This window comes from Prosopis cineraria, unplaced genomic scaffold, assembly GCF_029017545.1.
Source record: "Prosopis cineraria cultivar Desert tree isolate PC_DT_omini unplaced genomic scaffold, ASM2901754v1 PC6, whole genome shotgun sequence".
NCBI classification, from domain to species: domain Eukaryota; kingdom Viridiplantae; phylum Streptophyta; class Magnoliopsida; order Fabales; family Fabaceae; genus Prosopis; species Prosopis cineraria.
The window spans coordinates 4,090,059-4,112,690 of NW_026555337.1; the positions used below are offsets into that span (position 1 = coordinate 4,090,059).

Here is a 22,632-nt window from a genome sequence, read left to right on the forward strand (position 1 = left end):
GTGCGATGAACTCTTCGTGGACCCAAAAATATCTCTAAGCTAGCTAGTGTTGTCAGTGGAGTCATGTTGATCACGCGGCAACATCACGCAAAGCAAACTATTCACATATGCTTCACGGTTTTGAAATTAATTAAAATAATTACACTTAAATTCTTCACAAGATTACAACATAATTAAACATCACAATGTTTTCTGACAACTAAGTGTAACAAAATAATAATATATATCAATGGTCATTTCTGTTATATTCAGTTATCAATAAATTTTATAATAATATTTAATTGTGTAGAGGAAACCCAGACACTATTTTCTCAATTAATTAGTAATTACTTTTTTCATGAGCATTCAACAACCTATTTTTATTGTTGGATGTGTGTGTTTGTACCTTTGGGTACATGTGTGTACATATGTAACCCTAATAATAATACAGTGATAGACGATGACAAACTACATTTTAATAGAGTTTAGTTGGGAAAATAACAACAAAAGATGGTTAAAAAAAATTTATATCAATCAAAAATTAGTTATTATCAAAATTTAAATGAACTGTTATTAATTTAAAATAAATTATTGTTGAAATCTAAATGATTAGTAATTGATAAAAATCAAACTTAAATCAACAAATATTTATTTTAATTTTAATAACAAATAATCCTTAATTGATATAAATTTTTTTTAATGGTTCTTGATTGATATTTTTCCATTTCAGTTTGTCAAATAATATTTCCAATGATAAACTTTTAATTCTAAATATTATTAATTATTTAAAAGTTGGGACTTCTTTGCCAACCTAACCCATGAACTTCCCGCAATCAGGCAATTAAAGCAACAAGAGGTAAATAAATTAACAATAAATATCATGAGTTCAATGTTTCGATGGACTGAATTGAGATATGATATTATATACCCGGAGGATGTTAAAATATACGAGGGTCATGAGAATGATGAAAGTTTTCCACACAAGATTAGTGCGTAAATAATATCATGATCATAAATTTCTCTCCCACCCTCTCAATCCTTGCTTGCAATTAAATTGGTGATATTTTTGCTTTCTCTCTTGTGGCAAGTTTTCCGCTATGCAATTCATGGGCACTTTTTTGAAAAGCGTACTAGAAATTTAATCATTGTTGTGTATTCAGGATTCCAACTCAATATGTACTAAGTTGGATTATTAACCCCTTAACCAGTTAATCAAGGTGTCTAATAGTAATTCTTAAATTTAGTTATACTTATATTAAAGCGCAAATTGTTAAATTCCTATAGTTTCTCAACGGGCAATAGTTTCTCTAATATATATCTCAGAGAGAGAGAGAGAGAGAGAGAGAGAGAGAGAGAGAGAGAGAGAGAGAGAGAGAGAGAGAGAGAGAGAGAGAGAGAGAGAGAGAGAGAGAGAGAGAGTCCATAAGACCATAATCACGCTCATCGGGTAACACGAGACATATTACGCGTCAAACATCCAATGATTTGGATGTCCAACGCATATCAACCAATTCCACTCATAACGCCAAACTTCTCTTCATTCTCAATCTTAATATGACTAACGTATATGTAGAGAGAGAGAGAGATTTGTTATTCTCATTGTCTACTCGTCCTCCTTTTAGAATTTTCTAACTTCACTTCCAAGGAAAACAATGCACTATCCTTGTATTCTATGTCCAAACACAGTTGTTCTTCTCTACGATGTTATTCATTTTTCTTTTTGTTATCACGTCTAGCTGCGATTTAAGGCAGCTTCTATGTTGGCGGATTTAAATTTAGATTTTAGATTCATTTCAAACCTCACATTTACAATCTTTTGTTTAGATAGTTTTCAAAATTTTAAATGAAAAGGGGAGATGAATTGATTTTCAAAACTGAAATAAAAAACTAAAAATGATAAGTTTATTTCTATTTATTAACAGGCAAGAGATGGGGAAAAACATGAGAGTTATAAAGATATCAAAAGTAAAAACACAAAGATAATAAAATATTTAAAATAATTAGAATTTTAGAAAATTAAGCTGTAGAGAAAATTTGAAATTATAAAGAAATTATTATTTAAAATAGACTTGAATTTGAATCAAAATCAAACTTATAAATTTGTGTATGTCAAAATTTCCTTATAATTCAAAGTCAAATCCAACTTCAAATTCTCATTAATCCAAATATATCACAAAAGAATTCACCTGGCATGCATCAGTATCATCCACTTCTTGTTTCAGGCTCAGAATGAAAGGCTACGCCAATTAATATAACTATATGCTTTACTCTCACTTATTGGTCAGCTATATTTATTTCTTATTCTAGGTAAATTTTAATTCGTTTTAGTTAACTACACATGTTACACACCTACACCCACACGCACAGTACAGCATATGAGTTCTTATGCTTCAACAATATTCTTCGTCTAACACAATCATGTACGGCAGCATCTTACATAGGCAAACTTGACCAATTAAGCGCACAGTATATTTCTATAGTATTTGATATATAAACCTCCGGTACTTTTTGATTCGGTGTAGTCTCAAAGTTTATTTGATAGGTATCATGTAAAGAATAAGATCGAGTACTAATGCTCTATATGTATAGGGCAGTATTATTTAGCATATTTTTGTGTTCGTCGGAAATCAAGGCCAAGTCCAATCAAGATTTTTTTCCAAGCGTGAAACAAAGTTAGGATTTATTATATTCTTATGAATTTTTTTCATGAGTCGGCTTTGTTTCCCCCCTTCTTTCTCACTCATTTCATAAAAAAGATGAATTTCATATGTTTTATTTTGCCTTTTTAAAATATATCTTTTTGAAACCAAAATATCAAATTTGAGTCAGCGCTCATTACTCAAATACAAGGTTTTCACAATATACTATAAGACCCTTTTTGGAAGAGATTGACGATCCTCAATAAAAAAACACTTAATGATGTATTAATTATATTTTTTTAATATTATTTTTATTTAAATTTATTAATCATGAGAGAAAATGTAAGGTAAATTTAAATTTTTTTGTTTAAATATAAATAAAATTAGGAATTTATTTTTTAAAACAAATTTAATGATTTAACAAGATTTTATTAGTTCTGTTGGGTGGTTAGAGCTGCTTTTTAATTATACTTCTAGCAAAATACGCATAACCGTAGTCCAAATTTCCAGTAGTTTTTTTTTTTTTTACCAACAAATTTGCAGTACCATAACAGGGATCCTCACTTTGAAGCTTCTGTCTAGTCTGAACCGTATAGGAAGCGACAAACCTGAAGCGCCACCAAACTCTGTATTATTATATTATCATTACTCTTCCAAGCTGCAACTCGCACCAGCACTGCCCTGATTGAATCATTCTTCCAGATTTTTCTCGCTCTTAATCATTTCCCACCAATTTTCTTCCTCTTTCTGTCTTTCCCTTCGCTTCTGTACTATGATATTATCCTTCTTCTCATTCAGAGACGCGCCCCGTTGTCATTGCTTTCTCGACGCTCCACAACACGCGATACGTAACTAATTTTAAAAATTCAGTTAATGATGCTCACGTCCCACATTCTGCTCACCCTTTTCTTCAAATCAACTCCATCTTCTCTCCCTCTCTCTGTAAATTTCTCGTTGCTGAACAAATCAACAAATCTTTCTCTTTCATTATTGTTTTCTTAGTCCACAATATCTCTCGAGCGTTTTTGGGGCTTCCGGTTTTTTATATTTTAAGAAAAGTCCCTTTTCATTGCCAGCCATGACCGAGGTCTTTCATTACCCTTCCCATTTTTCTTACTCGTCAAGGAGAAGCTCTTCCTCCTCTTCTTCATCGTTTTCTTTTACAGCACTTTCCAGTGATGGCTTTCTCTTTATCCCAGCAACTCAGACTCGCTCGTCTACTGTGAGCGAGGAAGGTTGTAATACGGCGACGTATTCTGACACTGAGGACGGATAATAATCACCGGACCGAACAACTTCCTCTCTCGGCGCTTCTTGCGACGCCTTTCAGGGATCCTCGATTGCTTGTAAGAGTAATGGGAGGGATGGAAATCGGATGGCCGTCTAACGTGCGCCATGTTGCGCACGTCACATTTGATAGGTTCAATGGTTTCTTGGGTTTGCCAGACGAATTCGAACCTGAAGTGCCCAGAAGGCCTCCCAGTGCTAGGTACTTCGTTTTTAAATTAAATTAAAAAAAAAAACTGTTGCAAGCCGTTTTCTCTTTTATATCATTTCTCCATTGTCTATACATATCGCATTCTTTCGATTAGGAATATGAATTATTGTTTTTATCTTTGTTCATGCGAAGAAAAATTTATGAGTGTGCAGTTAATGTGTCTGGGTAGATAGTGGGTGTCGTATGGATTATATTTGTGTGCAGTCAATAAGGAGAGTGAGTGTGTTTGTTTCTGGTAATTGTACTTTGTTTCTAAAATAATTTGAATGATTGAAATTTACTCAAAAGTACTGACGTTATTTTTTCCATGTAAAGACAATTCGGTTTTATATTTTCTGTTCTAGCGGTCATGTAGAGTTTTCAACTGGGGAAGAGGCAATGCCAAGCACGACGATTTTTTTTTTCTTAATTTTTTTGAGTTTTTTGTGAACGTGATCTTTAGTTCGGGATGCGCACGTTGCGTCTTGATGATTGGATCATGGAGTTTAAAAATCATTTTGTTCCCCATCTAATAATTGATGGGGCTTTTGTGATTTTTTGTTTTCCCTTTTAGGGTAAAATCCAAATTTTCAAGTTACTAGGTATGATTCAATGACAAAAAATTTAGATACTTTTCACAAGGTTTTGAGTTCAAAAGTTAGTATTTATACTTTCATTTAGTTGAATCGAAACTTTTTTTATGTTGTCCTTCATAATGGTTGGGTTAGAATGCTGCCCCAAATTCAGTCGTGGGTTTATAACAGTACGAGTAGGTTTATGTTGTTGAAGATCTTCACCTGCTTGATGATCTCGATAATGCACAAAAAGTAAGATATAATTTTTTGTCTTGGTATCAAGCGATTCTCTAGTTGTAAATTGTATTGTTAGTAGTTCGTACGCTTAGAAATTGCTACTAATTGAACAACATCTTTACTTTCATGCATTCCCATGTAGCATGAGTTGTCTTAATTGCTGCATAAATGTGCCATGGGATAGATCATCTAACAAGCACTGTGCTATATATGGCATGCATGTAATTTAATTGTGTTTTGCAAAAATAAATTAGCAGGGGAGGGTGGGTAGAGAGGAATAGAAGGCACAAATCTTAATATAACATATTACGACATAGGATGCTTGTGCTTTAGGCAAATTATATAATAAATAAAACATAAAGTCTCATATTAGTTAAAATAGAATTAAAAGAGGAGAGTTGAGGTTATAAAAGAGAAAGGACGGCATGAAATATATTATAGAAATTGATTTTGATTAGTTAATAAAATACTAAATATTATTAAAGGCGTTTATCTTTTTCGTGATATTTGGCATTCTGTTGATCTAATTAAAACTGTTTGTTTCCATTAAAAATTCGAGAAAATGATTGTTTCCACTGGATAATATCTAATATATCTTTGTTATAAGCTTTTCATTATTCAATAATGTTTGTTAAACAATTTTTTATGATAAGAATACGAATGTCTTTTTTCACTCGCACCCTGATTTTCTTTCACTTCCCGTACGTTGCAATTAGCATGTATCTTCCATGCTTGATTTTGCTTATACAAATAAAATAATGAGCAAATTTCTTTTTATGTTGGTTGTATGGGTCTATTTATGCTTGAATGTTAACTAGATTAGGATTCCTTTATTGATAATCTGTTTTTGCTTATTCTTCATGCAAGCACTCTAATTATTTCTTTTAATTGTCACCTATAGTGCAACTGTTTTTGGAGTTTCAACCGAATCCATGCAGTTATCGTTTGACTCCAGAGGGAACAGTGTGCCAACAATTCTGTTATTAATGCAAAGACGCCTGTATAGTGAAGGAGGGTTGCAGGTTTTAACCAATATCATTATTATCTTTTCATTATCACTTTCTCTCTCTCTGTTTTTTTTTTTTGGGTTCTATTTTACAGCTTCTTCTCACAATCCAGACTTTTTAGCTACTAGAAACACTATGCATAAAATAGCCAAACAGGACTGTCCTGCTTAACCTCTTCCTCTTTTCTATTATCTGCTCTAGACTCTAGAGGGACTTGCTCTCTGTTTAAGTTACTACCGTTTGCCAATATGATTATATCTGGATGAATTGTTAAATTTACTTGTGCAGGCAGAGGGCATATTCAGAATTAATGCAGAAAATAGTCAAGAGGAATATGTTAGGGAGCAATTAAATAGGGGAGTGGTCCCTGAAGGCATTGATGTACATTGCTTAGCAGGACTTATCAAGGTATAAAATCGCAAGATAAATTGCCTTTGATTCCTCTCTTCCGGTGCACTTTTTCAGATATCGTTTTATTGGAATAGTTGTCACGTCTCGCGATATTATACTGGTGAACGAATTCGCTCTCAGAATTTATGATATTTAGGACTAGTTTATTGCTACAGGTCTAGTGAATAATACAACTATATAAACCGACTATAAAATTGACTTAAAAGTACAATCATGTATAATGATTTAATAGCGAGTTAAATGTTGCATCCATGATATTGATTTACCTCTACCTATGTGTAGATTATTGCTGATAAAGTATGTTTTGTGTTTTATGAATATTATGTGAATATCTATGCGCTTTGACATGCTCGTGAAAAAATTTAAGGTCATGCGCTATCAGTTTCTGTGGCAGCTGCTAACTATCTGCTCTCTGTTTGTGTGATTTTGTTTTATGCCTAGTTTGCTCTCAATCTAACAATTGGCTTGATATTCTTGTACATTATCAAGGCTTGGTTTAGGGAACTGCCAATAGGCGTTCTGGATTCCTTATCACCTGAGCAGGTAATGCAAAGCCAAACTGAAGAGGAGTGTGCTGAACTGGCAAGGAATCTACCTCCCACTGAAGCTGCCCTCTTGGACTGGGCAATCAATCTGATGGCTGACGTTGTCCAACATGAACATCTGAATAAGATGAATGCACGCAACATTGCAATGGTTTTTGCCCCTAACATGACTCAGGTAGGTTCCTCAAAGTTCTTAATTCTGAAGGAAATGCAATGAACAAGTGGCATGGTACTGTCTCACCATATATTGCGGCCTCCCACGATGAGTGGAGCTAGAGGCTGAAAGTTGCACACTCTGAAAATTGCGACTCTCGTTAAGTTTTAAATTTATATATTTATTCTAATTTATAGTTATTCTCTTGGGATGTGCTGTCTCCCCCTTTTAAGTGGGTGTCTAGTGAAGTCATTTCAATCCAAAGAATAAAGATGCCGGTCTGATGGACTAGTGGTCGATCTATATAAATTTGATTATGGGTACAATATGTCAGTGACAATCTGACAGAATTCTGACATTCTGAATGCAGATGGCAGACCCTTTGACTGCATTGATGTATGCAGTTCAAGTGATGAACTTCTTGAAGACACTGATACTCAGGACGCTGCGAGAAAGAAAAGATTCTATAGTAGAATCTTCACCTGTTTTTTACTTAGAGCCCTCTGATGATAATAGTTACCATGGCCCCATACAGTTCTGCCAGCAAGATTCTGCCAAAGATAATGAAGAGGCTCAGGCCTTCACAATTGAAAAAACTGTCTCCGAACGTAACCCTGCCCCTGATTCCCTCCAAGAGACTAACTTAACATCTGGAGGAGAATCTGGCAGTTTGGTAACCTCTTCTGAAAACCCAGCATGTCATGAGGATTTGTATTGTGAGTATCCACCAAAAGGAAATGTTGTGAAGAGTAAAACAGGCCAATCCAACAATTCAAATTCAAGAAAGGGGTCGAAGAAAACCAGAGACCAGCAACCTACGAACCAAAGAACAACGACTGTTGAGAAAACTAAGGGAACTGGTAAACTGAGTCGCATAAATTCAAGATCTGATAAGGCAGAACCATGGCGGTGAAACAAGAACAGCCATACTGGAGTAAAGTTATTCTATAAACATTGTGGTACTGTAACTTTGTTTGATTGTTAAAGTGTTTATTGTATTGTATTGTTTCTTTTACTTCCCGGACTCTATGAATGCACTAAATTGTAACGAATTCTCGATCTGTTTGTTTACTTGTCTTCTCATATTTATTCCTGAATGATCGTTCCAATGTAATTGTTGCTTTATTCATAATACTTGTGGATTCCTACATTAAAATGAAACTCACTCTCTCTCTCTCTCTCTGTCACAAACACACAGAGGCAAAAGTTGTAGCTCTAGAATGAAAGTTGGTTGCATTACACTTTCAACCATTTTAACTTTTAGTTGTATCAAGAAAATGTTAATTCACTTTCATTTGAAAATTTCATCTTTCCATTTTCCCCTTTGATATTTTGCAGTTCAATCATGAAATGCACGTCCTTATATCAGATTTTTAGTAATATATTTATGCAGTATGATTTGTACGATTGAGAAGAGTCAGGTCCACCATATATGCACAAAATTGATGACGTTTCATGGGAGGTGGTAGACAAGTAGAGGAAAGAAAACCAGGCGATAACGGAACATTGGACTTTTATTTTATTTTGCAAAAAACGTGCAAGGAATACATCTGTATTAGTTGTATTTATATGCACATCATGATAAGCCAGTGAAAACGAGGGCAGAGAACCAACCATTTCCCATATAGGAGGATACAAGGGAGAATTATTGAAACCGAATATTCCTCGTGTTCCTTCCAGCAGTATAATTACAGGAGGTAAAACTTAAAAGGCTGGCAAGCACGCACGTTGCGGCTGGTATCCTGCCTTCCACTTCAACTGGTTCAAAAATCAGCATAAATATAGGATAGAAGATGCTTATTTGGCAGTAAAAATGACAGTTTCACCTTCTGTATATATGATTTTCAAACTTACACTTCACGAGAAGTGGGTTAGATAAACCTAGAAAAAATAGTAATTACCAATTACCCATAAATTATAGCGTAAAAGAGGGTTGTAGCATTGATTCGTTATAAAGATATCCTCTGTAATATATACAAGACAGATAATGCCATCCGAACCAAGGGCAAGTTGTCCTAAAAAGTCTTGATTCAAGCGGCACTTGCTTTGAATTTTAGTGTGAAAACTTGATGTATCCTGAACCAGGAATATGCATGTTTCTCTTGTAGACGAGTCTCCCTCTTAATAATTGCAATTGACTTGTTTTTATTTATTTTTGTAAAGACTTGATTATAGCAAGAGTTCAAACCTTGAGTTGCTGGATGAGATCATCCCAAAACCTGTGATCAATAATGTTCCTAATATCATGAAAAATTATGAGGCACTATTCAACGACTAGATAGCGCTCCATCTGTCCAATCATTTTATAGCCTAGTTAGATGATTCACACCACCTGGTGAACAACAATCCACTAGACAAAGACACATGGCGTTGGCATGGGCAATCACATCAGCAAAGCCTGGACGCCACCAATTTGGCTTTTAACATTCTAAGAAGGTTGTGGTCCTCTCCCCTTTTTCCTGCCGAAAGGGAATTGATGAAATGCTATGATTATGCCCTTAACTTAGCGTATCAAAGAAGAAATGACATATATGCATTTTACTGTCATTTTTGTCTCTCTTGCCCCGGTGTGAGAACTGCTATGAAAATTTTATCCATGTCAAATCAAATTTTATCGGCCCTATGAAAATTTCTACCCCAAACTGGACGCTTGTTTTGGTAATTTCACCAAGGTTGTTATGATTGTTCAATTCAACAAGAGGAAAAATTATATTTTAGCCTCCCACAAAATTAGTGCACTTTTAATCTGTACATAGAAAAATAATTTTAAACTCAGTTGTGGACATACTTTGATATTTAAGATAAGATATATTGTCTGTGACTTACAATATAAATCTTAAATTGTATTGTGGTAAAAATATAAAAAGAATCATCAATATCAATATTAATATTAAAATTACAAAAAGTCACGTTATTCACAAATTATGAATGCAAATCCATTTTAAGATAAATTTATGTTTATTTTAAATTTTCCTTACAGCTATTATAGGACCCTCTTTTAGTTTAAAAGAAAGTTAAGTTTTTAATGTTATGTTAACATGCTTCCTCACACAAAATCCACCATAATTAAAAAAGGAGTGATTATCAAGCTCATGTTTGTTTGGTTCTAAAAACACTACTGATATGCTCTTAAGTGAGTATAATAAAACCCAACTTCTACATATAGTAAGGTGAATCTCACCCAAATTACTTAAATTCAGACCAAGCTCAGCACCTAACTACCCATTTAATTCCACAGTCCCCACTATCACAAAAAGATTCCAAAGATCAGAGTTTACTCTTGGCTTTAGCTTTGCAGCTCATGCTACTCTCGTGCCCTTTTTCTTCTCTTCCCTTTCTCTCCATAAATAAAGCATTGATCTTCCCATAGAAGAATACTGCACAGAAAGTTCAGCCATGGCCGCTTGCAAAAGTCTACAGCACATCTTCGAAAACCCATTGCCAGAAAACCCAACTCTACTCGAATCGCTCTCACTTAGCCAAATCAAACCCATAAAACCCATAGAGCAAAGCTCCTTCATTGAGATGTTTGGTGAGCTCCATTTCAAAGAGAATCCAGACTTATCCTTTCCTCCATCAGCGTCTTATTCTTCAAACTCAGTAGACTCAGTTCCCCAGAAAGATACTGCGAGAGCTCCAGAATCAAAAAGCGGCGCCAAAAGTCTCCGGGGCAGTGAAAGTCTGCAACTTTGCACTGAGGGGCTTGGCTTTGAAAGCTCAGATGATGTGGAAGAATCGAAGAATGGAATGAACGAAAACTGGGAGCCGCTGAGTGTGAAAGAGGAGATTCCTTTAGGAAATTCAAGCAATGGAGAGCACTCTGGGAGGAGGTCTAGAGGAGGTGTAGGAGAGACACAGTACCCTCCTCCGATTTCTCTCATAGGGAAGAGCGGGAAGCCATCGGTTTGCTTCAAGTCTTACAGGGACAATGGGAGATTTGTGCTGAAGGAAATAAGAATACCTACCAAGGAATTTCTTCATGCTCATAGGGAAAATGGAAGGCTGAAACTTAACTTTGTTCAGCCTGATGGTGACATGTTTCTACAGGAGGAGGCCGAGGACGAGGAAGCTGAAGAAGAAGAAGAAGATCGTGAAAATGGAGAAAGTGGTGCAAGTGAAACAGATCAAGTAAATGTAGATAAAGATAATGATGTCTAAATCAGAAAGGTATCAGTTTTTAATAAGAAAACGGAATGATCTGTATTCATGAGTTAGGTGCAAGGCCTAGCTCATTTTGTATCGATTCATGGTAGGAATTTCTTCGATACTTGTGTACGTGATCTCTTCATCAGTATAGTATATCCGTTTGTTTTTTAAAGTTAGAAATTTGGGCGGCCGGGTCTCTTCGAGCCGAACAGGCCTGGCCCCTGAAAAACTCAAATAATCAAGCCTAACCTGAATTCTTTCAGGCTTCAGGTAGTTCGAATATTTGAATTTAATTTTTAAAATAATTTTTAATTATTTTTTTACTTTGAAATTAATTATTTTATTTTATAAAAAATACAAAATATATTTTTTTAATACTTAAACGATGTCTAGGACTCAAATATATGGTATTTTAGTATAAAATAATCTAAAATTTAAAGAATTAATTAATATTTATTATATTTTATATATTTTTTAAAAATATAATTTTCTTATTTGGATATTCGGGTCCAGCCCGAACCCGATCGAGCTTGACCCAAATTTTTTCAGGCCTATTCTGATCGGCCCGAATAGGCCCGAACATAAAAAAGACATCTTTTTTCTAAGCTCAGCCTTAAATTTTTTCGGGCGGATTCAGGCTAACCCATCGGGCTTGGCCCGAATTGTTGACTCTAATTTTTTTTTTTATACAGAAACTATTTCGAATCAAATCAGAGAGCTTCACTTGGTAAATGAGTTTTGTGAGATTAAACTGACCTGACGCGTTCTCTATTTCCTACAAATTGAGCAAGTCTGTAACCAAAAATATTTGACTCACTTAAAACTAGTGATGTTCAGCATGCGACTTTCTTTATTTTTTTAAAGTGCATATGAAACTTAATGACAAATTATTTTAGGTTTAGGTATATAACCCATCATTCGAGGATTATTTAAAATATATGCTACACAAATTTTAAATCCTCATATTTATCATATTCAAATATTTTAGAAAAGGGAGGGAGCAGAGAGAGATCTCCGTTCCTTTTGGTGCTTGTTTACGCAGAGATGAAAAGTCAAGAAACACAAGGCATATTCTTGGAAGAAATATGGCATCTACTTGTCCACAAACAAAAGGATATTTTTCTCACGAGGATGGCCACGGGAATACAAGAAAGCTCTTGCTAGGGAATCTTTTTATCCAGATTGATGTCTTTTGCCATTCAAAGGAGACACTTGTACTCATTCAAAAGCAATTATTTCTACCACCACCCCGTGATTAGCACTATCAGAACGTGAAGTTGGATTGTGACATCCAATCACATTTTCAGATAAACTAGTAACTACACAGACTGACTAACTCACCATGCATGTTGTGACAATTTAGACACTGCAATTCTTAATGACCCGTAAGGATCTTTTGTTATTATTCTCGATCTCAACTAACGTTCCTCTCTCTCTCTCTCTCTGTCTCTCTCTCTCTCTCAGTACAGTATCTTATTTATTTAACTTTTAATTTGGAAATTGAAGGCGACAAGTGGACAACAAAGTTTTGCGGAACCAATTGGATAGATTATTTTTCAGGAAACAATAAATTCATTTGATAAAATTGAAATATACTTTCAAAAAGGAAGAAAACGACATTTCTGGCTAAAATAAGATCTTCTATATGCAGGCAACATTAATTAACAGGTTAAATAAATCTGCAGGTTCATGCTTCAAATATCTAAGCCATTTGACTAATCTTGTGTGGAGTAAACAGCAATCTACAACACTATCAAGTCACATGGGCGAAACACAAGGCTTGAGAGACGATAGGAAGTGATTCAAAATTTCAGATAAATCATATCAAGTTAATGATCCTGATACAGAATATCCCAGTACTTGGTTGACTGGTCCAAGGCTGCATATTTTATTGAATTACACTGGGCTTTATTGATGGTAATGCATGTTGTGCCGTTAGAGGGCTAAACCATCCCATAAATAATTACATAACAGTTAGAGTAAAATATTTCTTTGTTACAGGACAGGATTGATGCCATCTAGTGTCAGAAGCACCTTATATAGGTCTGGCCGGCGATCACGATATACACCCCAGCAATGCCGTTTTGATTTGATCTTGTCCAGGTCAAATTCAGCAATAAGAACAGCTTCCTCTTCATCATCAGCAGCTGAAACAACTTCTCCAGTAGGTCCTGTTCGTTGAAACGAAGAATAAACAAGATTCAGAACAGCTATATCTGCAGCTAAATCCTCAGAAGATGAAGAAATGAAATTGAATTTAATGAACTATCATGAACAAAAAAGAGGAGGGGTTACAGAGCAAGAAAATACATTATCAATATTCAAGAGGTGAAAGATGATCAATGGTTTCATTGAAAGACCCCATTCCATCTTTAGTCAGGTATTAAGGCGTTTTTCCATGCACTAAAACAAAACAATTCAGAATAATTACCTGCGATAAAAGAGTTTCCGTAAAATGTAATCTCACTTTTGCCATGCTCAGTCTCAATTATCTCCTTTCCTATTCGATTTGAAGCCACAACAGGTACCTGTAAATTCCAGAATTATCTTATTTAATAGCTTGGAAAGTTTGGTATGCATATTTGCAGGAGTGGTTTAGCAATGGGCATGCATAAAAGGCAATGATCCCAAGCAACTTAGAAATACCTTTTCTCTAGCACATACTTTTACCAGACAAATGTTGATCAAGAAAGTAAAGATTTAAGTAGCATTTACTGCATTCTTTTCTTAATTTTTCCAAGTATTTGAAAATCTACTCATAAAAAATCAGTTGAGATATACAAATAGAAATCCCTATACTATTTGGGGCATATAAACTTAAATATTTCTTATGCTTGAATATCTTGTTAACGATCATGCCCAAAATAATTCTTATTAATAGGGTTTCAAGAGCAGAGGAAATTGTACTTTGCACATACCAAACACCACCTTAGTGAAATTTCTAAAATAGAAACACTAATGTACATATAAAAGAAATATTTGTGAGCATGTCAATTGATTTACAAAACCTACCAAATTGGCCCCAGCATGTCCCTGCATAACCCGCCTCCAATGGTCACGGGAGTCTAGCCCTTCATCTTGAGGCTCAGACCCAATAGCAGTAGGATAAAACAAAACCTCAGCACCTTGAAGAACCATTGCGCGTGCTGCCTCGGGAAACCACTGATCCCAGCAGATAGCTGGCATTAAAAGAAATTAAAAGAAAAATATAACAACTGTCAGATTCAATCTTCTGTATCCTCAACCAAGTTCCATCCGGCAGAAAGATTAAAAATAAAACTTCTGCGATGTTATTTGTCACTGAAGTACATCATAAAGAAAAATGAAAACCAAATAACTGAGAAAAACTACAGGTACAATGCCTTTCCGTCCGTCATAGATGTCATCATACTAAATACCGAATGAATTCGAAGTGTTAACATCATCTTATTAGAGAGCAGATCAAGAGAATAATAAGTTGTAAACAATCAAAGTAATTGCATCATCTTACCAACTCCAATCTTTGCAAATTTAGTCTGGAAAACCTGTTTTGAAAGACATTCAATGTTATGAGAACATCCCAGAAGCCATAAACCACAAACAAACCATTAAAAGCAGAAAACATTGATAAATTTATCCTTGGTGCCCACCTTAAAGCCTGTATCACCCGGATTAAAATAGAACTTTTCCTGGTAACCTGTAGAAAAGGTTATTGATTTAGGATGTTTAGAAGCTAAAGTATGCACAAATAACTTCATGAATCAAAATTTCATACCCGGTCCATCTGGGATGTGTGACTTTCTATAGACCCCAAGATCAGTTCCATCAGCATCAACTATGGCTATTGAATTATAATGTGCATTATTTGCCTCCTCAAAGAAGCTAACAGGTATGACTACGCTTAACTCTTTAGCAAGTTTCTGCATCCTATAGCATGTAAATTGAAATTGAACAAAAGTATATGATTAGCTGCAAAGTGAACGCACATTAAAGTCAAATTCAAATTTTGATCCTGTCCATTAAAGGCTTAACAAGGATCATATATGATTCCAGACAAAATGGCATGCCAACATCGACTGAGAATGAAACTAAGAAAACAGTTTGTCAGTGAACCTTAAAATTGTCGGATGGCCTTTATGAGGCTTAGCTCTTTGAATGTAATCCTCTCTCTGTGCCTGACAGAAGTAATAACCTTCAAAGAGTTCCTACAATCAATCATTCATGAGTATGAACTAATCAAATCAAGAACCCATCAGGAATGGAATAACCATCAGAAGTAATGAGTCCACTTCAATGTCTATACTGCCACTATATATAAATCCATTGTTTCCAAACAAACACTAACATCAAGAAAATCAATTTCCATCAGATGGAAGGGTCTTAAGCTGACATAAAAGTTAAGAATCAAATGAAGCAAGACCACCATCATAGAATCATTCCTGGCTGAACAACTTATATACAAATAATGTATAGGTGGAATAGCACATTGTTCAATTCTAAAATCAATTCCATTTGACGCAACATAGTAAGATGAACGATTTTGGTTTCTTCATCACTTAACCAGATCCTATGTTTGGCATCCAGAAATATTGCTTTGCTTATCAAGGACAACAGGAGAAAGCTAATAATATAATCCTAACTACATGCAGAGGGGTCAATGAGTGAAATGATCTTGGTTTTACTTAGATAGAAATTGAAATCCCTCGAGCTGCATCCATATTCTACAATCTCAAAACAGCAAAAACACAGTAAAGACCAACTCTTTGATACCAATTTCTTTAATCAATTTTAACAGTCATCTTTTGCCAAACACTAAAGCCACCTTTATAATTCTAGCCTGAATTGCAAACTCTGAGGTCCTCAAATGTTATGCAAATGTCTCCAGTTCAATGAGAGAACAACGGCATTTGCAAAAGCAACAAATGAGAAGCCGTTGTCCAATCAGATTACATGCAGAAGGAAATCTCTTCATGAAATAATTATGAACCACGATCTTTTAAATTATAAACGAAAGATATGAATTCTACAAAAGATGTAGTGTTTATAATTTCTACAAATAGGGCAAAATAAGTAGGAAGCAAACAAGAGCTAGACAGCCCGCATTCAAGACATACGCACCTGAATAAGAATAATATTTGCGCCTTTTTTATGAGCAGCTCTAACTAGCCTGCACAGATGAGCCAAAAGCATCAAATGACACCGATAGATATAATGTCATTGATCATTTCAGTAATTTTTTACCTCGTATGATTATGGAAAAGGGGGAAAAGCAACATAGGAAGTGAAGGCCAGAAAGACACAGTCCAGGAGATAGAACTATAGGTACTTTTTAGCATCTAAATGTCACAGAACCCATAAGATCGAAGTGTTTCTAAGCATCTAAGTAGCAGCCAGGAAACTTAAAAATGACGCCCCTTTTTCTGTTCGAGGGACAGGAGCAGAATGCTAGATCGCTTGCATGCAGAACTATTGCAATTTGCAAAGCAACTGCAAATATTCCAGGGTTGAAAGATGCGAAATGAGTTAAACTCAGTTCAAACAAATAATTTGCTCGATATATTAGCGCAAGTAGAAACAATTTTAACCTGGAACCAGAAATTGGATTCTAACAAAGAATATGGCCCTAGAATTGTCAGGAGAGTTGTGTACGAACTTAATATGGATTCCTCAAGGATTGTTCAAATCTTTGTTTAACTGCAAAAGTTCTCTGAATTACTTCGCCGTTAAGAAAGTTGTCATTTGCGATTCCATATAGAAGAGCTAAAGGTTTCTGCTGTGGCACAAAGCAATGACATTAAACATTCGAAGGTTTACGAAAGCTATAATAATTGAACGGTGTTCCTATCATTGGAAAAGCAAAATTTAAAATCTTTTATCACGGGTAGCTCATAGTTTTCCTTACAATAGTCATCAAGTTCAGCTTTTGAACATTTAGGGTGTGATTTAGAGCTGTAAGGATAGATGATCAACCAAAAGTGAATTCCAAACACGACATATAGCACTAACAAATTTCGATCCGAACAGAATATAGTAAAGGGGGGTAGAAGAGTGGCAATGACCACCTTTCAGCGGTGGCGACATTGGTCGAGACGTCGTCTGTGCAGGAAAACTGCAGAGCTGAAACCACCACGTTTCTGCCCTTCTCCATTTTGTTCGCGTGGGTTGCCGCCCCAACGCACGGAGTTTACTCGAGACTCGAGAGTATTCAGTTCGATGAACCGGCTCGGTGTCCCGTGTCCCGTTGCAGCGCCACTTTGTTTGAGATTTTTTTTTTTTTTTTTTTAACGGCAGCCTTGCGGAATACGATTCAGGTTGAGGGGTGTGTCGTGGTTGCCTCAAAACGTGGCTCCGAAGCGTGGTTCCAACCCTGGACCTAAACTCAACTCAAGCCATAAACGTTGAGGGTAGTTTTGTAATTGCATTAGAAACGTAAAGTGGTAAGGAAAGAATATGGGAACTCTTTTAGGACTCCTCTCTTGATATGATTGAAGAGTGGGTAACTGGTTTAATCTTTGAAAAAATATGTATTAAAAATTATTTTTACTCGTCAACTTTACCAAAAAATTATTATAAATTTTAAATTTAATTAAAAATTAATTCTATTTCTTAACATTAAGTGTTCCCTCTTTTATCATTCATGGTGTTAAAAATATTTAACATCTATTAATTATTAATAGGTCTTATTATTTTTTAATATTTTTTATCAAGTTAATAATCACTCTTGTCCTTCAACTTTTATTTGAATGATTAGTGAACACCCTCAACTCAAATATTTTATAATAAAAGATATTAAAAAATGTAATGTGAAGTCCACTAACAATCAATTAATAGTAAAAAAATGGCATGATGATAAGGGAAAAGAATTTTAAAATTGGGAGACAAAATTAATACATAGTTGAGTTTAAAATTTTCAATAACTTTTTGGACAAAGATGAGAAATAAAAATGACTCTCAACTCAAAAAATATTACTATCTCAATTTGGTCATATTCATAAGATAAATCAAAATTAAGCATTTGTTACTCTCCCATGCATGTTCACTAAAAAAGATGGCGAGCAATTGCAAGATGGCACATAACAAGATTTGTTGGGATTTTTTTTGGCCAAAATCCATGGCTCAATATTCTGAAAAACTTAAAGGTAATACCACCTCCCTCTTAAATTAATTTCAATCTCTACTGTGTAAAACCATTGTTACCAATGATGACCTATAGGTATTTCAAAAATGCATTTGACATACTTATTTAACGTGATTACTTATCCTAAAATTCAAACTTGAAATCATAAGATAAGTTGATTCAGCTCCCTCAACTAATTGAACTAAATGTCCCTTGGTAGAAGTGTCATTTTTACTAACAGGCTAATTGGGGATAACAAAAATGTTTTATTAGATAAATTAAAAAAATGCACTTACCAAGATCGTTTACAGATTAGAGAACTATAGGTCACAAGTGATTGATTAAATATTTACTCTATTTCAAAATACACTACAAAAAAAATTGATTTAACAAGGGATGAATCCTTCACTAAATGACATATATCCCTCATTAAATGAAATTTAATGAGAAATTCCATCCCTCACTGATTTCATTACAAAAAATAGTCTCACTAAATTTAGCAAAATAATATATTCCCTTGCTAAATTAGGCAAGGATTGGCTATATTTTAAAAATGGCAACCTTCTAGACATAAGGCTAGATGGGAACCACCAAAACCTTGATGTTAATGATTAAGTTAAGCATAATGGAGCAACTTCTCATAGAGGACTTATCAAAGACAATAAGGGGATCTAGATCAAAGGGTTTAATAAAAACTTTAATTATCAATCCAGCACTATAGCTAAACTGAGAGCGATTTTGGAAGGACTTAACATACACTGAAATGATAAAATTACCAAAGTGAATGTTTGTTTTGATTTTATAGAGGCGCTTTCCCTCTTAAAAGTAACTTTGATCAAGGTCATCCTCATGCGTCAATTTTAAGGAACATCCATAACCTCATAATGAGATTTGGGAAATCACTTATGATCATGTCTATAGAGAAGCCAATCAATGTGCCGACTTCCTAGCCCACAAGGTTTCGAGGGATTATTTCGATATTACTTTATTTGACATACTGCCTATTGACTGTAGAAGCTTTGTGGCTTCTGACATGACCCAATTTTGGTCTCGTTGCATGTTTTTTACCATGGCCATATATTAAAAAAAATGGCCACCTAATGCTATATCACCAGTGCCTCGCCACCTGTCACATGTAGGTCAGCTTATGCCATGTCACCTACCATTTCATACCTCATCACCTTTCACATGTGCAATGACTCATGCCATGTCATCATCCACCTCATGCCATATCACTTGCTCATTATTGCATCACATATTCATTATACTTATGTCAAGGTAAAGACATGAACCCTAACATGCTACCTTGTCCAAGTCTTATACTTTCCTTTCTTACCTGTTAAACTAAAATGCATCTACAGTTATTAAATAAGAAATTAAATACATGTTATTTAACTACATAGATATATCAAATAATATATTATAAAAATACACATGCATATTATATTTTTATTTTCAATTATTAATATGCTAATATATTTATATTTGTATTTATATGACTCTTTGTATTTTATTTTTAATAAAAATATTATTTTTTAAGGAAAATGAACTTAAGATAAAGAAAATATTAAATATTAAATACTTTTAGTGTGAATATTTTACTTAATTTTTAAATATGATTTTTATTTTTAAATAAATATAATTAAATATAAAATTAATTAAAAGTCATTTCTAATTTTTTTTACAGTAATTGGCTAGGGACAGAATCTCTCGCTAATTATCTAATTTTAGAGAGAAATTAACAATCCCTCGTTAATTTAATCTAACTATAAAATCAATGTCCCTCGCTAATTGCGTCACTAATTTGATATTTTAAAGAAAAATAGACAATTCCTCACTAATTCATGTTTTTCTAATAGTGATGGTAATATAATTTTTTCAAGGCTAAGTGCATAATAGGTTAAGATAATTTTGAAATCGACTGACAAATGACTTCAAAATCAGTATTGCACCTGAGAATTTAGAAAAATATGTTTTAAAATTTGATCTTTAAGATTTTTGTTTGAAAAACATAACTCTCAACCTCTATACTTTGCACGCAATTTACTATTAGTTCCTATACCTTATTTTTAGTGCTCTTACAAGTCCTTACAATTTTCTTTATCTGCACTCAAGGTCCCTACGCTTTCAGAGGGGTGTTAACATGGCATTGATGGTGTTAATTATACCAATGTGAATCTTATATGATGACATGTCAGTTAGTACCTCGTATGTATTTTTTTCTAAGAAGAAAAGGAAAGAAAAACTTGTGTGTATTTTTTAAATAATTATTATATATATAAAAGTAGGGTTTAAGATTATGAGAAAATGTCACGTATTCTTTTTAGGTTTACTACAATTTTGTGCTTTAGATTGCCTTACCTGTGATTCTGTGCTCTAAAATCAAATTTAGGGTTAAGTTTGGGATAATTCATTATTTTTTAATATATATAAAATATATTATTTAGGTTTGGAATTAGGATAAATTTTTTTCACCTTATGATCATTAAAGAAAATACTCCCCTGAGTCCTATTTATAAGACATATTTTAGAAAAAGAATTTGGTCCAAAATATAAGATATGTTTTAATAATTAAATTATTTTTTAATTTTATCCTTTTTTGATTAACGTGAAGGTATTTAATGTAATTATATCATACTATCATTATTTAAAGTCAAAGGTCAAAATAAAAGTACATATCACTTTTTTTATGATATCAAGAAAAAAATAACTTTTCTTAAGATGTGTAAAATGATTAAAAATGTCTTATAATGGGATTGAAGGGAGTACAAATTAGCTTTTCTTTCTTTCTTTTTTTTAAAAAATACACACCGACCACTAACTAACACGTCACCAAATAATTAATAGTGTTATTGTCTACATCAGCACAATTAATACCAATAATGTCACATTAGCACTCTTATGAAAGCGTAGGAACCTAAAGTATAGATGAAAAAAAATGTAGGAACTTGGATCATTAAAAATAAAATATAGGAACTAATAACAAATCACATATGAAGTGTATAGACTAAAAATTATATTTTCCTTTTCTTTTCTCTTCTTAACAGAACTTGGGATACTTTGGTACTTTTTTTTTGCCAAAGGATATTTGAATACTTAATATATATTTCTGTCCAATCTGTTAAATAAAAATTTAATATATAAATAACATTGATTAAAAATAAATGACATATAAGTTTTTTACATGTCTTTATTTAATTAAAAATGAAAAAAATTAAATATATAAAATCAAGTATATAAGTTTTTTTTCAAAACATACTTCTAAAATATTGAGAGTATAAAGCCAGCTTTCTAGTTGCATAAGATTGCCACGGCAGATGCTAAAGGGCTTGGTTCTCGCAGGCATGTTTTATATACTTCTATTAAAGTTATTCATTGGTTGTGTAAGGTTTGAATTTGAGAAAAAATCAAATTAAATCAAACCAATCAATTTACTATAATTTAATATTTATTTTGATTTTAATTGATTTGTTTCGGTTTGTGAGTAGTTGGACTTAGTTTGATTTAGATTTGGATGAGTTCAAACTTTTTTCATGAAATATTTTTTATAATCATCTATATATATATATTCACATTCACCAATAATTTTCACCTATTAATCATTGTTTTAAATTTTTCTTCTTCTTTTTCAATGCAAGTCTTGGAAACGTGAGGTATCATCATCTCCCACCCATACTAATTCAAATCCTTTCTATGTGAAATTGTTATTATCAATGATAACCTGGCAATATATTTTTGACAAACTTATTTAACACACTGTATAATCCAAAACTCAAACTTGAAGCTAACTTAATACTCAAGATTAGTTGAATCAAACGCCTCTCAATTAAATTTATCTTCGTTCAAGTTAAAAGGATAAAAAATCTTTTCCCATCATGCAAACCAATAAAAAAGATATGGTTAAAAAAATCTAATCCAAATCTAAATATTTTATTAAATTTAGTAAATGATCTTGTTGAGAATAATTGTGAGAAGAAATCTTGTAAATTGGACCACAAGAGATATTTATTAGGGAGGATGACAAAGAGGTATCAAAATGATTAATCAATTCAAGTTAAGTTTTAATTACTAAACTTCAAAAATTTGTAACTCAATCTCTCAATTTTGCAACAATGTTGTAATAAATTTACAATTTATTTTTTAAATTTTAACTGGATTGAAAAATAAAAAAAATTATTTTTCCTATTAAAATTTAAAATATAAGTTGTAAATTCATCACAATAGATTTATAAAATTGAGAGATTGAGTTGTAAATTCTTAAAATTTAATACTTGATATCTAACTTGAATTACCTGATCTTTTTGGACCTCTCTATCATTTTTCCTATTTATTATCAATCAATTATGATTTGGCGGCAATTATAAGG

General features: G+C 33.3%; 3 protein-coding genes across 3 annotated transcripts; 2 read left to right on the plus strand and 1 right to left on the minus strand.

The window, feature by feature from the left end:
* The first annotated feature begins 3,495 nt into the window (after positions 1–3,495).
* Positions 3,496–8,138, plus strand: LOC129312887 (rho GTPase-activating protein 1). Its single transcript, XM_054955665.1, has 5 exons — positions 3,496–4,107; positions 5,809–5,929; positions 6,203–6,322; positions 6,815–7,045; positions 7,395–8,138. Exons 1-5 carry the CDS (start codon positions 3,974–3,976, stop codon positions 7,935–7,937), a joined length of 1,149 nt encoding a protein of 382 aa, XP_054811640.1. The 5' UTR covers positions 3,496–3,973; the 3' UTR covers positions 7,938–8,138.
* Positions 8,139–10,219: 2,081 nt separating this feature from the next.
* LOC129314209 (protein FAF-like, chloroplastic) lies at positions 10,220–11,299 on the plus strand. The gene has a single exon (XM_054957569.1). The coding sequence runs from the start codon at positions 10,421–10,423 to the stop codon at positions 11,180–11,182; it is 762 nt and encodes a 253-aa protein (XP_054813544.1). The 5' UTR covers positions 10,220–10,420; the 3' UTR covers positions 11,183–11,299.
* A 1,657-nt stretch (positions 11,300–12,956) lies between these two features.
* On the minus strand, positions 12,957–17,509 carry LOC129314585 (N-carbamoylputrescine amidase). Its single transcript, XM_054958064.1, has 9 exons — positions 17,212–17,509; positions 16,268–16,316; positions 15,263–15,354; positions 14,925–15,076; positions 14,800–14,846; positions 14,661–14,694; positions 14,183–14,349; positions 13,602–13,698; positions 12,957–13,341 (listed from the first exon to the last, which is right to left on the minus strand). The coding sequence occupies exons 1-9, from the start codon at positions 17,295–17,297 to the stop codon at positions 13,166–13,168; spliced, it is 900 nt and encodes a 299-aa protein (XP_054814039.1). The 5' UTR covers positions 17,298–17,509; the 3' UTR covers positions 12,957–13,165.
* Positions 17,510–22,632: the final 5,123 nt, after the last annotated feature.